The sequence below is a fragment of the Aulonocara sp. 'chitande type north' Nkhata Bay genome, linkage group LG2, assembly GCF_057382095.1.
Source record: "Aulonocara sp. 'chitande type north' Nkhata Bay isolate Kocher_YH1m ecotype deep benthic linkage group LG2, A_spYH_male_GT1.1, whole genome shotgun sequence".
NCBI lineage: Eukaryota > Metazoa > Chordata > Actinopteri > Cichliformes > Cichlidae > Aulonocara > Aulonocara sp. 'chitande type north' Nkhata Bay.
This window is the reverse complement of record NC_141345.1, coordinates 34,826,746-34,843,650: the sequence shown is the minus strand read 5'-3', so window position 1 is coordinate 34,843,650 and position 16,905 is coordinate 34,826,746. Positions and strand designations below refer to the sequence as shown.

The 16,905-nt window shown below is 41.5% G+C and overlaps 1 protein-coding gene across 1 annotated transcript; it reads left to right on the top strand.

The window, feature by feature from the left end:
- Positions 1 to 337: 337 nt before the first annotated feature.
- klhl3 (kelch-like family member 3) lies at positions 338 to 16,635 on the top strand. Its single transcript, XM_086260338.1, has 15 exons — positions 338 to 519; positions 2,197 to 2,331; positions 3,211 to 3,317; positions 3,405 to 3,526; positions 6,471 to 6,633; positions 6,841 to 6,950; positions 9,067 to 9,183; positions 10,016 to 10,165; positions 10,260 to 10,377; positions 11,495 to 11,692; positions 12,248 to 12,349; positions 12,453 to 12,581; positions 12,973 to 13,113; positions 13,553 to 13,696; positions 13,814 to 16,635. The coding sequence occupies exons 1-15, from the start codon at positions 353 to 355 to the stop codon at positions 13,840 to 13,842; spliced, it is 1,932 nt and encodes a 643-aa protein (XP_086116464.1). The 5' UTR covers positions 338 to 352; the 3' UTR covers positions 13,843 to 16,635.
- The last annotated feature ends 270 nt before the right edge of the window (positions 16,636 to 16,905 follow it).

The window sequence follows — 16,905 nt, the reverse complement described above, 5'->3', positions numbered from 1 at the left end:
CTTTATAGTGCAAATGGAAACAAAAGGCATCGAAACGCATTTTCTTTTTAGTTAATCGGAATATCTGAATTATAATCATCCAGCTAATTTAAATTCAAATCAGTTGTGTTTTTAAGATAAGAGAAATTCAAGTTTATCGTGGGAGGAGCATTTAGTAATTTCAGGGAAATGTTGATCCCTGATCCTGTTTTCACTGGAAATGACAACAAAAGACGAATGATACAAAGAAAGAACGATGAACCCTATAACTCTTATGAAATTGTGGTCTTGTTGATAATTCTTGTCATTACTTATTATCTTTCAAAGGTTGGCTTACTGTGTTTTAATACAGTTTGTATAACTATTTTTAAAAATGTGCATAAAAATAAAGGGAGTGAGTCACCATATAAAACCATCTGTGTATGCCAGTCTTGCGGAGTTACTCATCTTTCTAATAGACGATCTGCGTGCAGCCGGCCGCTCGGCGCTCATGCCCGCTGTGTTCTCTGACTCCGGGAGGATGGACGGTGTGTCGTTGGGGTGAGTTGGCTCATCGGTGGGGATTATGTTTTCTAAAGATGGGATTCAGGCTGCTTCTGCATCTGCTGGATGACATTTGAACCTACGCGATGTAGTGGCCAGAAACCCAACACGGACAGCTCGAGAGCTCGCTCACAGCACGCGAACTCGGGGCTAGCTGTGTTGACTAGTTAGCGCCCGTTAGTCAGCTAGCATCACTGGCTGCTCAGCTGATGGCAGCCAACCAAACCAGACTGTAGATAGTTGACTGAAAGTGGGTTGGTTTGTAATTATTTTTAAAGTAGCTTAGAATACGATTTCAGTTGATATCCATGGCTGTCATAAGGTTATATGTTGGTTAGCAATGCTAGGAGCTAGCTAACTTAACCCACAACAAACTTAAAATGAATTGAACAGCTTCCTGTTGATTTGTTTTTTTTGGACGCATGAAGACAAGTTTACCGTAAGCTGTTAAACAAAAACGAATTACCGGGCAGCTACTGGGACTTTTCAGTGAAGCATCATAAATTCTTCGAAATGCTTGATTATCTGTGGGTGAAGAGACGGCTTGTTTTGAGAGTTAAGATAGCACATCGTACAGTACATGCACGGTGGAGACGGCCAAGCACTGTTTAAATAAACAGCGGTTTTTCTGTCCGACACTATCAGATGTGCTTTCAGCTCGCTGCAGGTCACATTTGCTTGTAAATTAATATCCTAAGGTTTGGGCTGAAGCTTCGGGTCTGCATGCTCTTTCTCCCCCCATTTCCTTGTAAGCATGTGTGAGGGCTTCTTTTTCTGTGCAGTCCCTGTGTAAAAGAAGTTACCAGTAATATGCACATGCCATCTGTGTGGCAGATGTTTGTTAATCTTCCACAGCAAATAGGCACTAATTGCTTAGCTCGTTAAAAGAAATGAAACCCTATATATTGTGGCTGTTTTTACCCTTTTAAAGGATGCACTGACCATAAAATGTATCCAGCTTTAATCCTTAATAAAGGATAGGGTCAAAGAACACCTTTCCTCCAATCATCTTGAATAGAGCAGGTATCCTCAGTTAAATAGACATGCTTGAATGGTTATTTGGTACCTTTGGATTAACGCGAAGATGACATCCATCAGTCTAATGGATCAGCTTTGAGTATACACATACTCATTTTTTTGTAGTTTGCTTCCAAGAAGCCAGACTCTGTTGTTGTTGTTGTTTTGATTGTCTTGAGAAATCCAAACTTTCTACTTAACACTAACCAGTTAACCATTCAAGGATAAAAAGGCACCTAACTCAAGGATGAGCCAGTGTTGTATCTACACAAAGACGTGACACAGGATCTGAGAGATGCATATGAACCTTCAGTTGATCTGTCCACTGTTTGCTGAAGCCTTATCAGAAATGGTCTCATTGGATATGTGGCTGTTCAAAATCTGTTCCTAAGGAAGGGAAATGAGGAGACAAGGCTGAGCTATGCCAAATTACATAAGAACTGGACTGTAGCAACAAGTTTTATGGAGTGAAGAAGCCGTATAAAATTATTTTTGGTTCAGATCATCCATATGTACAGAGGAGGTGAGGGGAGATGTACAACAGTGAGTGTCTACAGTCATCTGTAAAAGATGGTGGAGGCTTTGTTATGGTTTGTGGTTGCCTTTTGTCATCATCGCTATCCGCTGATCCAGACACCGCCTCTTATGTCTTACCAGTCTGGTTGCCACACCGGCCTCACCGCGTCCACCATGTGCCACCGATTCAGAAGAGGACACGGTGAATGGAGGGATGCACACCTTCAACCAGACGCACACGAGGAAAGCGTTTCAGTTGATGAACGACCTGAGGAGGTGCGTAGCTCAAATTGTGGTTTCTACCGTTTCGTTTTAACTTGAGAACGAAGAGGCCGTATCGAGTTTTGTAAGCCAGAAAGGACATGCAAGTCTTCGCTTGTTCACCTGGCTTGTCTGAAAATGTCAGTGCAGCAGTACATGACTTCTGCCTGAACTGAACTGCTGCATTTTTAAAGAAGCGACTTCAACTGCAAATCACTGTCGAACAGCTACTGGCAAACCTCTTCTGTTGGGTGGGGATGTTTTATTCTGCACATGCATGACAAAAACGACTGTGGGCTTGTTAATTGTGAAATGTGAACCTCAACACAACTGGCCCAGGTTCATGTATTTTACTGTGATATTTCATCAACTGGTGATGAATACCAGAGTTTTTTACTTCAAAGGTGCCCCTCTTCCCTGGCTCGGCTCTTGAGTGCAGATTTAACTTCACATTTGTACAAAAAACATTTTAATAATTCTGTCTTATATTTTTGACGCAACTCAAATAATCCTTCCAGAACTCTCAATTGACAAAGCAACTGGAATGACCAGAAGCATTAATGCTTATCTGTTGCTCTATTTTGTGTTTATCGTATGTCTGTGACATATTTATGTTCTAATGTCAGTAATTTTTTTTAAGTCTTTATCGAAAAGTGAGTTAAATTCTCTTTGTTTCAATGCCTTAATCTCATAGTGTTACTGCCACATGTCTGTTTAGATTTACTTTCTAATAAACGTCGTGTTTGTAGGTGTGTAACATTAGGAAATTGAGTGTTTCTGCACAAAAATAATGACGAATCTGAAAATTGCAAGCGATAAAATCAGATGTCTAGTTATGGACATCGTCAGTTGAAGGTTCTCGTACATAACGCCGTCTGTTTGTCCTTCCTCCAGTAAAAAGATGCTGTGTGACGTCCAGCTGGTAGCCGGGAGCGTTGAAGTGCCAGCTCACAGGGTGGTCTTGGCGTCCTGTAGCCCTTACTTCTGTGCCATGTTCACAGGTACATGCACACTATTGTTGGTGCATTGTGTATGATGCTGCACACAGTTGTGTGTATGCTTAGCTGTGTGTGTCTGTGTGTGCGCAGGTGATATGAGTGAGAGTAAAGCTCACCAGGTGGAGATCAGAGAGGTGGACGGTCAGACTCTGAGAAAACTGGTCGACTATATTTACACAGCAGAGATCGAGGTCACAGAGGACAACGTCCAGGTGAGAATCCTAGATTTCCTTCCCGTTTCTGCTCTCTTATGGTGGCTTGTGTGTTCATTTGAAGACTGCTTGTGCTTTAAAACGACTCTTGTATATTAGCAGCAATAACATAATCACCTTTGCTAATAACGCCTAGCCCTGTAAGCTGGTCGTCTCCTCTGTTTAATGGTTAACAGTGGAGAAGTAAACATGGAGCTGCCTGGGGAGCTGCATATTAAAACATCATGTTGTCACACTTTCTTTTTTCACACTTGTTTAACAAGTTAGATAATTATATCAAAGTGGTGCTGCTGCTGCTCCAAGCAAAACGATCGCAGCATAAGTCTGGCTCTTACAAAACATCCTTTGTTTTAAGAAGGAAATTTGTAACTTGCTGCCCTTTTCTTTATCCTGACCTTTGTTTTTGTTCACCAGTTTAAGTACAAGAAAGAATAACTGCATATTAATCCTGTTTGGGGTGGATAAAAGCTTTAATTTTTTTAAACACTGTTGCTAAACTATAAACTAAACACATATTTTGAACTGTCCTTCTTGGGGAAAGTGCCTCTATTTACCTGTTTTAAGACCTAAATTAATTTTAATAAGTGTTGCTCACAAAAGCATTTTAATGATATTATTGTTTTTGTTTCTAATCATAAATGTGTTTCAGACACAGCTGCATAATACCTGAAAGTCATTTTAAGTCTTTCCCTTTTATCAGGATGGTCCGATTGGCCGTGTTTGAGGAGCAGATGTTTACTACAGAGGACAAACACAGAGCTTTCTGTGGGGTTTTCTGCTGTGAAAGCACAGCGCTGAGGCTTTGGTTAGCTCGGTGGCATTAACCTGTGGTAGCTGCATTACTTCTCTCACAGCTCAGCTTGATCCAGCTGCAGGCAAGATACTTCCTCTGATTATTAGTGCAGGAAGTGTGCATGGACAAGGCAGGAAATCCTCCAACTGTTAGCAGCGTGCCTCGCTGATTGGCTCTCAGTTTTTGTGTGTGTGTGTGTGTGTGTGTGTGTGTGTGTGTGTGTGTGTGTGTGTTTTGACAAAAAAAAAATCTGTCAAAAGTTGGATTTAGACTCTTTTTCTTTTCTTGAAAGTCAGCGTTTCTCTGTACTAAAAGTGTTTTTGTTTTGCTTGCAGCCGTGTGTGTTTTGGTGTGTCACAGCTGCTGTAAACAGAGTTTCACTGGGCCTGATGCTGTGTTTTAGAAGATGCAAGGCTTCGGGGCAGCTGTGTACAGGAAACAGAGGACACAGTGACAATACTCATTCAGTGGATGAGTGTGTGTGTCTGAAGAAACAGCGAGGTGTTGAGGCAGGCAGACACTGACCTACTTAAACTAATGAGTAGCTTTGTTAGCATCAGTTTCTCGGCAGTTCCCTAGATGCTTGTCACAAATGTTGAAATGGACAAAAAGCGGCACCCGTTTTAAAAACATAGCCGTAGCCAAAAAAATGAGGGCTGGTCTAGAAAATAGTTTCAAGTGGCCAAGGTCAGTACTGATCGAGCAGTAAGTGTTGCCAGTTGAATGTGTGCAAACTCTTATTTGGTCTTATTAATCTTTTTTCTTTTTCGTCTATCTTTATGTCACAGTGATGAGTTTAGCATAATATCTAGTGTTCTAACAATAAAATCACAATACAAACAAAAGCTGCAGAAGGCGGACTGGAGCCAGATTTTTCAGATAACTCTTTATTTAGGACTTTATTTATATCGTGTTGATAAAAAGCTCTTTTCTAGTTACCTTTATTTGAGCTGCGATAAACAGGGACTCGGTTTGGCGTGCCAAGGAGGGGTGAAAGCGCTCTGCTGTAAAGGATAAGGACTTGCTTTGTTTTTAACACAACAACAAAAAAGGCAGATTTACAGTGAAGGCTAAGCTTTTCTCCCTAATTGCAGTAAGTTGCAGGATCTTCTTTAGTGGAAAGAGGTACACGTAACTGAAAATGAGTTGCTGCACACCCACTTTTACCTACCAAACAGAAGCAGGTTCAACAGGTTTATATAACAAAATCAATTTCAGGTACTTGAATAATGTTTCCAGTGTTCCTAACTTCAGCAGACATCAAGCTCTTTTTCTTTTTCACTTGTCTCTGCTTTGAGCCTTTGCTCGTACCGAGGCTGCCGTCTTAGTCCTGGCTCTGAGCTCTGGATAGCTTTAGCCTTTGTTAGCCTCAGTTAATGTCAGTGTTCAGCGAGATGAAGGTGATTTTAAGTGTCTGATTAGGTTTGTTGTTTCAAGTGTTTTTGGGGTCGTCGCCATGCGGTGTTGTGTATTCACGCCCAGTGAGAAGCTTTCATGTTGGCGCGTGGCTGTCAGCGTGTATGTGTTGTGCATGCATGAATCGGACTGGCTTGTGATCATATATGAGGTCGACTCTGGTCAGGACCAAGGACTATGGCTATTGGCTGATTATGGTCCCGGGCTGGATTTATTTATTTTTCATTGCTGGTAAAGAAAATAGAGGGATGAAGAATTGCAGAAAATTGTTAAATCCATGATGTTTGTGTTTATAAACTCTAAGTGGCAAGCATAGCTGACATGTTTGTGACCTTTCGTTTTAGAGGCTCTTGCACCAAGTTGAAAGTCTTGCAGGAAGTGGTTTAGTAGCTCCTCATTCAAAGTAGAGATCAAAACCAAATGTGAGTTTCTCTACTTTAAGGAGCTTGCAAAGAAAAGCGTCTGGACTTTTTTTAAGTTGCTTGAATACGATTCACCTCTCATCCGAGAAGCTTCTTCAGTTCTGTCCGATCCTTAAAGTTAATCCTACTGATAAACTTACCGGGTATCAGTTTGCTTCCTAACCTGAATGATGCGTTTGAGTTTGTTTGATTAGCTCACTGAATAACAGACCTGCTGTGCTGATGAAGTCTTGAGTTGTGTACACAGGGAATGGCTGTGGAGGTAAACTGCTAACTCAACTTTTTGTGACTTTTTAAAAAAAACAAATATTAGGTACTGCTGCCTGCAGCCAGCCTCCTCCAGCTGATGGATGTGCGTCAGGTTTGTTGCGAATTCCTGCAATCTCAGCTTCATCCCACCAACTGCTTGGGCATCAGAGCCTTTGCTGACCTGCATACATGCACACAGCTTCTCAACCAGGCTCATGCTTACGCTGGTAAGATTTTTGTTTTTTCTTTCTCTATTCGCGCCACGTAATCTGTCACTTTGTGAGTTGGCTGATTTATGAGGTGTTTAAAATCTGACACGAGTCTAGGGAATACATTAGGTGTCTTGGACAGCAAAGACAACGAACATGTTTTCATTTAAGCTTCGCTTGCTGGGACAGTGTTTAATGTGTGCTGTGGATGTTTGTGTCTCTCAGAGCAGCATTTTACTGATGTGGTGCAGGGCGAGGAGTTTCTGAGCCTTTCTCTGCAGCAGGTGTGCAGCCTCATCTCCAGCGACAAACTCACCGTGTCAACAGAGGAAAAGGTCAGGCGTCACCATAAAGATAGAGATTTTTATTCTTTTTTTTTTTTTTTTTTAAAGATGCTTGAGTGAAAATGAAATCCATAACAGATTTTCACTTCAGTGATCACAAAATCTCTGAAGTAAAGCAGACTTCAGAAAAAGGGACAGTAAAAAAGAGTCATCCCACACTTGCTGTGTATGATGGGCTGAATCTGACAGCAGACGTATATTCCTGGGGATGGCGCATCTGTCTGCAGTTAACCTGTCAAACAGCAAGAGTTTGATGTAGCAGCTGTGTGACGTGCTGCTGTCAGAGCACTGACAGCAAAGGTTGATTCAAACATAAACGCGGGGAGTTGGACGCTGTCACGCTAACCATGAAGCGCCAAACAAACTGCATCAGCAGACACAGTCATTTAGCTCTGATTTACCTGCTGCAGCTGTTTTGTGAGTGGATTAAATGAAGTGAGTGGATTAACTTCTTGAGGTCATTTTTGTGTATTGTCTCAATTTGACTTTGTTCTTCCATCATGTGAGTGTTCATGCATCATTGAAACAGGGTTCCCCCTCTATTAACCTCTTAGTTGAGAGGAGAATAACCCAAATTGCAGTTTTTATTGCTTTACATTGTGCAAAAGTCTTGCATCAGCCGTTATTTCTTTATATTTTGCAAGGAAAATTGAAAATGGGTGCAGTGATGGATTGAAATGTGCAATCCTATATAAAAATACAGCATATAAGGCAAAAACAGAACTGGTATAAACACAAAGGAGCTTGACAGTCTGTATTTGCTATGATCACCTTTATTCTTAAACAGCTGGACTCTTAAAGAGATTACTAGAAAGCTTGTCTGAGTTGTCTTCAGGAGTAGTTCTCCAGGCTTTGGATGTTGGTGGCTGCCTTTTGTTCTGTTGTGTCAAGATGATCCCGCACTGCTTCAGTAATGTTGAGGTTTGGGCTCTGGTTAATCCAGTCCAAATTTAAATTTGGATTCATCACTTCATCAAAACCGCTGCCACTGGTTTTCAGTCCACTTCTCTTCCATGAGAATGGCTTCTTAACAGCCACCCTTCCCCTCACACCATTTCTGACGAGGCTTTAACAAACAACTGGCTCAACAAAAGGGCCAGTTGGGTTTTTGCTGGATTTTGTCTCATTTGTTAAGGACGTAACTTTCAGATAGTGATTTATTTGCTGGTAGTTTTTAGCTCCCAGTTGCCCATTTCTGCTATTTGACTAGTTTCCTCTAATCTTGGAAGTGCATACTGCCACAATAAGTTAGGTTTCCACCTAATAGCACTTTGGTATTTGCCCTACTGGTGGAAAAACACGATTTCTATGCACGTCAAACTGTTATCTTTGGTGTTTTTTTTTTCTTTCAAAGATTCAGCTAAAGAAATGGGAACAAATTGTGTTTGCATTTCTGACAGGCTTTCTAGTAATGAATTGTGTAAAGATGCGATTTAAAACAGTTTTTTTTGCTAGGTTGTTTGTTATGTTTAGAGAAAAACTGGTGCATCCCTTGAGTTGGGTGAGTCTTTTTATGCTACCATCGCTGGAGTCCTTTGTGCACAATGTGAGGGGCACGCAGCCCCCCCCCCCTTTGCTCTTGTGGAGCTGCCCTACAGGCAATCAAGAGATAAATGGGACTGAAGTGGCACAATGAATATGAATGTGATGTGGCATGAAACTAGTGTCTGCAGCCTCTGTTCTGTCGATTGCTCCCTGGAGCGATCAGTCTTGAAACTTCACGGCATCTACAAAACAGGAAAGTCGTTGGGATTATGAGGTGTCGTGTATTTATACACTGGTAGTCTCACTGTTTCAGTCTCAGCCTGCACATTTCTAACATCCAGCAGCTTCCAAGAAAAATCTGTCACGCCCTCTTAACTTCAAGGGGATGGGATAAAATTGGGCTTGTGTTAACAGGTTTTGTTCCCAGTTTTAAAATTTTTGATCCCAAAAGTTTTCAAACTTTCACACACCCCTGAAAATGTGGAGTACTGATGTAGATAAGCACCTGTAAATACAAAGTGGGGCCAAACAAAGTAACTGAGAGTCTATGTAATAAACTGCTGTGGTCGCTTCTACCTCGGAGCAGTTTCTCCATATCCTTCATATTTTTCCTTGTTCTTAGGTGTTCGAGGCAATGATATCGTGGATCAAACATGATAAACCAGCTCGTCTGGAATACATGCCCAAACTAATGGAGCATGTGAGACTTCCACTGCTTTCCAGAGATTACCTGGTACAGGTAAAACGAATTCTGTTTAAACATTATCGGTCTTTGACCAACAGGGGACGGGGGTTAATCATGGCTTTCAGTCAGCCGTGCCATCAGATATAATTGAATATTCAAAAGAGCTTTTTCAAACCTAAGACTGCTATCGCTCATTATGTGAGCTAAAAATCTCCTCTGGCCAACCCACAACTTTGACCATCACACCAGTGTATCAAGCATTTCCTTCATTATGTTGTCCTTGATTTGATTTTTAATGATTTGCTTGTTTAGTTTCTCAATCCGCTTTACATTTGAGAGCCCCACTGTTAATGTGATATACAATAAATTCAGCTCATAGCTTTGTTTGCCGTACCTTGATGGCTCGTCCCAGTTGGGAATCGCTGCTCTACTAAGATGTTAGACTAGTTTCTGGCCTTTAGGTTGGATAACAAAGTCACTCCCACAGCTACAAATGGTTTTCATCACAGTATGTTAAGAAGAGTTGATGCTGAAATAAATCACTGTTCGTCTTTGTGCAGTACATTAGTCATCGTGTTTGTGGGCCAGCTGCTACAATTAGTGTGCCTACATGCAAATCTTTCAGCAGCACTGATTTTTTTTTTTTGCTCAATTCACACACAAGAAACCGGTTTCCCACGTAATTTTTTTTTTTTTCTCTCGCCTCCCACCTGTAGTGTTCATGTCTCTGCCACTGTTGCCACATTTTAAACAGGTATTGCAACAACAGAGGGACTTGATGAAAGGAGTTATTACATTTAGAAATGCCTCCAGAGACTGAAAGGCTGAGTACTCAACAGAAATCTACTGTGTCTTCATCTTGAATGAAATCTGATCCTTGTTTCAGATTGTAGAGGAAGAAGCTTTGATAAAGAACAACAACACTTGTAAAGATTTCCTCATAGAAGCAATGAAGTATCACCTGTTGCCTGCTGACCAGCGTCACCTCATAAAGACTGATAGGACGCGACCACGAACTCCGATCAGCATCCCAAAGGTACACGCAGAAATGTGCCAAAGCTGAAGGTTTTTAACATAAAATACACGTGTGCGCTTGTATTTTCTTACTGTGGGTCTGTGTGGACGTGCAGGTGATGATTGTAGTGGGTGGTCAGGCTCCCAAAGCCATCCGCAGCGTGGAGTGTTACGACTTCCAGGAAGATCGTTGGTACCAAGTGGCCGATCTGCCCTCTAGACGCTGCCGGGCAGGTTAGTTCATTACTTGGTGTGTCTAGTGACATCTGAAAACAGCGGGTTGGATAACACTGCTGCAAATGCACTTCTGATGGAAAAATAGAAATAATGGCTGCATTTCAATCAGTTTTGGGGACTGTCTGCACTGTTCCCAGGGAATTGTGTACCGCCCAAACCTTATTTCTCACCTCTTATTTCTACATTTGTTTGCAGTGTGTTGGATGCCCTGTACTATGTTGACAGGAATATATGGTCTTATATACCAGGTTAAAATGTATATTATATAGGATCAATTTACGGTGCGTTAATATTTCCTTATTTATCCACTTTTTAAGGTTTACATGTATATTTTTGCAATGCTGGTGGCTTGTGCTGCATTTATGTTCAATGACTAATCTATATACATGTATACCTGTACTAGTTTTGCTTTATCCAGATTACTCAAGCCTACATATGTATGGACCAAAACTACTGACTCTGTAGTAGCAGATAAAACGGCCCCAAAAAGTTCTGTAAACTTATTATGGTTTTGGTTCCTGCACTCCAAAATAGGGCTGTTCGATATGACGATATAAAAACATCTGTCGTTTCATTTTACGCTATCGTTTGTTTCGTGGTGTCGCAAAATAAACTGTTCACGGCGATATTTTTCATCATTTTGATGGTCACTGTAGTGGCTGTATTAATTTCTTAAAGTTCTCTCTTTCTCTTATATTTAATATAACCACACTACAAGCGCCTGTTTTTATGCGTTGTGGTTAGCAACAATGACGGTAACACCTTCGCGTGTCTGCTTGTTTATGTTCCACATAAACCTTTCACAATAAAGCGGGGTTATATCAGGATATGAGATTTTGGTCATATCGCACAGCCCTACTCCAAAAGCACTGAAAAAAGGAGAAACAATCAGTAGAACAATGCAGCAGACCAGCTGTGGTCTAGTAGAGTCCTATGAAGGAGGTTCAGCAAGGGTGTAACAAAGACTGTTAAAGATACAAGGATTCAAGACAGACTTTGTGCATTTCTGACATGTTGGTTTCTAAACATTCTTGTGGTTTCCTCATAGAAGCAATGACTTTTGGAATTTAACAAGCTATGATCTCATCCCCAAATTCTTTGTCTTGTTTCCCAGGTGTGGTTTCCATGGCGGGCCGAGTGTTTGCGGTTGGAGGTTTCAACAGTTCGCTGCGGGAGCGTACGGTGGACGTGTACGACGGCACAAGAGACCAGTGGAGTGCGGTGTCGAGCATGCAGGAGAGACGCAGCACGCTGGGAGCCGCTGTGCTGGGCGATTTACTGTATGCTGTGGGAGGCTTTAATGGAAGCATAGGTACACATAATGCATGTAGCTATTAATAGCAGTGGGTTTATGCATAATGTGCCTGTTGGTAACTCAAATAAACACATTTTTAAGTTTAGTAAATTTCAGTCGGAATAGATACATTTGTCACATTATTGCAGTTTGAGAACTATCACACATCCAGTTGCTGCTCACAGGGATCTCATTGAACTGCCTTCAATTAATATAAAAATACTGATTATGAACTGTTTATACTGAAGGAAATTAAGGTAAATTTCTATGCAAGTGAAGAAAAATATTTTCCCTTTAGAAAAAAAGTTGTTTTTCCTTGGTATCATCATCTGACTGTTCTCCTCATTTGATACATTTGCTTGTAGTGGCACAGCGCTCTTATGCTCTATTAAACCCCATTAAAACACAGGAGGCAGGAGATCTATTTTCTTCTCACAACACATCTACCAGCTGGGTGTAGAAGGCTCACAGACTGATGTGATAACGCACTCGGTAACCCTTTACCGCAGACCTTCGCTTCCAGTCTTTCCCATTTCTACATCTCTCCCTTCTTTCTTTGCATCTGTGTCTCAGGTTTGTCAACAGTCGAGGTTTACAACTATAAAACCAACGAGTGGACGTACGTCGCCTCCATGAACACCAGACGCAGCAGCGTGGGTGTAGGGGTGGTTGATGGTAAGAATGACTTGTGTGTCAGCTACCTTTTATGCCATCAGAATGAAAATCCAAGCTTTAAATATGTATATGCTGTTTTTAACCGGTTTGTGTTTATCTGTAGGTAAACTGTACGCAGTAGGGGGTTATGATGGTGCATCACGCCAGTGTCTCAGTACAGTGGAAGAATATGACCCAGTCTCTAATCAGTGGTGCTATGTAGCTGAGATGGGCACACGGCGAAGTGGAGCAGGTACCACACACTGTATCCTGCCTACTGTACATCCACACAGGGAGCAGCATCACAGCTCAACCCTTAGTATTCAGGAAAAATAGAAATTTCCATCAGTGGGATCCAAGCGAATGCTCACATGCTCTGATCATAATGTGTTGTGTAATATCAGTATTAGAAGCATCTAATCATCCCGCTCTATGATGGTGAATTGGCCTTTTTCTAACCATTTAACTGGTAGAAACAGCACCCCCTGGTGGACGCTAACTGCTTTGTAAAAATAATCTGAACAAAATCAGAACTTGTTTTGTTAAAGCTCTTCATTTGTGGTGAATTTGCACTATATTTGGGGTTTTGGAGGATTTCACCGTCACAGTCTCCTGATATTTATTTAAAAAATATTTCTGTCCAGGTGTGGGTGTGTTGGGTGGTCAGCTGTATGCAGCAGGAGGCCATGACGGTCCTCTGGTGAGAAAGAGTGTGGAGGTGTACGACCCACAGACCAACACCTGGAGGCTGGTCTGCGACATGAACATGTGTCGACGAAACGCAGGTCAGACTGCGGTCACAGCATCTATCGATCTATTCATCGTACGCTCTGGCTAAAGCTTTATTTCTCCCTCTGAAAAGCTGATGACTGCCTTTCTTTTTGGTCCTTGAGTTATTTAAATTGTTACTAATAAATAACTATTCAGCTGCCGTTTATGGGTAAGAGAGCCATTTGTTAGATTTACATGTACAAATATTTACAATATTTTCTTGCATGATGTTCAGATTGGCTTTAAGATGTTCATGTACTCTACTGGCCTGTGCTTTAAAGATATTCGATCTGTAAGAGATGACTAAAAACCTTTATTCTCCTGTATTGCTAATAAAACATACGTAAACGTGGTGTACGCTGATTATTTTGTAAATTGGGTCATTTAATGATAAATGGGACAAATTTCCTGTGCTGATCTTTAAAATAAACATGTTACATTGCTCCCCCCCAGGTGTTTGTGCCATTAACGGGCTGCTGTATGTGATCGGTGGAGATGACGGGTCCTGCAATCTGTCCTCTGTAGAGTTTTACAACCCAGCCACAGACAAGTGGAGCCTCATTCCCACCAACATGAGCAATGGACGAAGTTATGCTGGTAGGTCTCCTTGCAGGCAGTATTTCTACAGTACCGGGAGAAATGAACGTGACGGGCTGAACACGTATTACCTGTTTGCAAATCTGCTTTCTCTGATTGGTCGTCTCGTTGTTTCAGGAGTCGCAGTGATTGACAAGCTGTTATGACGGCATCTGCTCCGCATCAGCGAACTGAAGCTCAGCAAGCAATCGGGAAAGCGGAACAAACACGAGACGCCCTCAGTCTTCAGCTAACGTGATCGGAAATGATTTTATTATTATATTTTTTTTTTTTTAGGGGGGTACATCTGTTTTGTTTTTCTTGTCATTTCAATTCAAGCTGTGTCAGATCCTGTTTGAGGGCAGTGTTGCACTGGATAAGAAGCAGCAGCCACAGGAGAGTGGGCTTTTTCAAAGGCTAAGCACACAACCAGCAGCTGTAATAAGACTCAAAGGAAGGAAGTGATCCTAGTGGACCAAATGGAGACGTACGGTTTTCTTTTTTTGGAGAATTTCCTGGAGAATTAAAGCTTTGAAACATCAGCTGAGGAAGGAAAAAAGAAACAACTTGACTCGATGGACTGCACGAAGGTTTCAGACTGCTCACAACATCGTTGAGGCGATAATCTCGACGCTCCAATGCTGGCCTGTGATTGGCTGCTGCAGGAACATCATTCACAAGATTATTGTAATCTGGGTGAGCAGTTGAGACCTTTCTTCTTCTTCCTTTTTTAAATTATAGGACTCACCCAGCAACTCTGCTCAACTTTATTCTGAGGAGTTGAGCTGGTTCGCCTCCAAGAATCCTGGACCCGGAGAGCTGCACAGTTAGTGTAAAGAATGTATAAAATATGCAAATTAAGAGTGATATTTAATATTTTTAGGGGCTCTGACCTAGGCCGGTTGATGGGACTTTGCTGTTGTCGACACACTACTGAAGCACTGATCACTTGCACTGACTGACGCAGAGCGGCGGAGTGGACACACCGACCGACCTCTCTCTGACTGACCAACGAACTTGATCGCTCAGCTGTTTCTGATCGCACTCACAGGAGCTTTTACATTCACTTCTTAAAGGCCAATAATTGTAAAAAAACAACAACAACTGTATGCCAGTTTGAATCGTAATCAAAAAAATGCTGGAGATGTTTTTACCGCTTAAGTAAATTAAGAATCGATCGTGTCAAAAATGCACTGTAGTAATTCAGCTGTAATGTGTAAAACATGCAGATTTAACATTTTATTTATTATTATTATTATTATTATTATTATTATTATTATTATTATTATTATTATTATTATTAGGTTGACTTTTATCACACAGCATTCATCCGCATCCAAGTCTTAGCATCATAATGTCACTTTGTGCCCCCGTCTGGATGATGGTGGGTGTCTTAGATGTAGATGACTGACTGGTGCCATGGCTTTTGATCTGAAGAGAGTTTTATAAAAAAAAAAGTTTTATGTAACGTCGACTTTTGTAATTTCTGTTTTTGATTTCCCTAAAATCATGACATAATGGTTAACCTTTCAAAGCAGTCTCACAGAGAACTATAAATACTACATAGTTCTTAAAATTTCAGACTTGGAGTGACTTGAATTTGCTCGAGATATATGAATGGATCACTGTGACTATTCCAGTTTGGGGTAGTGATCTGAAGAGCTAGAGTTCAGCATCAGGACAGCCTTTAACACTGTGTAGTATCGCAAGTGGCTCGAGCCACGTGGTGCATTTAGGAGTCCATGTCTCCTCAGTGAGGTTAGAGGCTCTTTATTCCTTCATGTCCTCTGCTGTGTTTGAAAGCATTCACCACTTCCTATGTTATAGATCCTCAACGCTGATTAGGTGAAATGTGTGTAAATTTCTTCTTATTTTTCAGGGCACTACTTAAAGCACAGATCGCACGCCGAGTTTTAGACACTTAACTAAAATGGGTGAAACTTTAGAGACATGCACTTGGCAGCAATAAGAGGTGATTTCAGAGCCTCCCATCAGCACTTGAACGCATCACCAAGTATTTTTGCTTTCTTAGATCTTTTCTTCACCTAAAAAATAAAACCTACTCACATTTGCATCTGTCTCGAGCAAATCTAAGTGTTTATTAGCGGACGTTCACATTGCTCTACCAGAAGCATTGGGATTTTTTTTTTTTCTAAAAAAACAAAGCTATGATAACAATATGCAGTTTCATGTAGATGGCAAATTAAACCCATTTGGTCATGATTATGGCGATTTTTATCGAAGCTTCAGGTTATAATGATGTTCTTACAGCAGATGTTATATTTTTTAATATAAACTGTGGATGTTGTGACTGAAACGGCTGCTGTTGTGAGTTTGTTAACTGTTCAATGTGTTCATGAAATGAAGCTGAGCTAATGTGCAAGAGGAGCTTAAAACTGACTCTGTGTGGAAATTTAAGGATGTTTTGTATGAAGTGGACTTTGCCTTCTATGGAAAAGTAGTAAGCAGCTGGTATTGAGTGAGCAAGTGCACAGTGGTGGTTTCTAATCAGCCCAAATGCATAACATTTATTGCCACAGTTGATGGTGTCCTGTCTGTCACACCAACCCTCTGCACACCTCCTTCACTAACAGAATCTTTTCGGAGAACTTCCTCCTTCCTGGCAGCTCCATGTTTAACATCCTTAGTCCAATATATCCACTTTCCCACCTCTGCACGTGTCCAAACATTCCAGCCTTGCATCACTAAGTTTGTCTCCAAATCGCTCAACCTTCTTCTGCTGGCTCCCCCCACCTCTCCAGGCTCTCTACTCTCACAACAGGTTGCAGTTGCCATCTGCAAAACTCATAGGCCAGGGAGATTCCATGATCCCACCCCAACCTTGAACCCGTCTGTCACTACTCGCCACTATCTCATTGTCTTCTTAAATCTCCTGCACCACACTCTCATATTCTCTGCCACTCCGGGCTTTCTAAGATCCTCTATTTGCAACCTATTACCTGTCTGCTCTTGCTCTTGACGAAGGCGGTCGCACTTTTCTCCTCTCCTCCTCTCCCTTAGCTTCCCTGCTTAGCCTCTTATGTCCTTGTCTAGTCTCGTGTTTTTTGTATTACTTTTCCCTGAACAGTCTCTCACAGTCTGTTCTCTAAAACCTAAAAGAGAATTATGGATTTAATCAACTGGTCTCTGAATGCAATTGACACCCCTTCTCAACGAGAAGTCTGGGCTCGGGTGAGCCTGAGTGCTGAAGATATCTACCTATTCGGAAC

Coding starts and splice junctions, on each gene's coding strand:
- klhl3 (XM_086260338.1), top strand. CDS start 353: ATGTGCATAAAAATAAAGGGAGTGAGTCACCATATAAAACCATCTGTG. Junction 3,318..3,404: donor CTTCTGTGCCATGTTCACAG/GTACATGCACAC, acceptor GTGTGTGCGCAG/GTGATATGAGTGAGAGTAAA. Junction 3,527..6,470: donor TCACAGAGGACAACGTCCAG/GTGAGAATCCTA, acceptor AACAAATATTAG/GTACTGCTGCCTGCAGCCAG.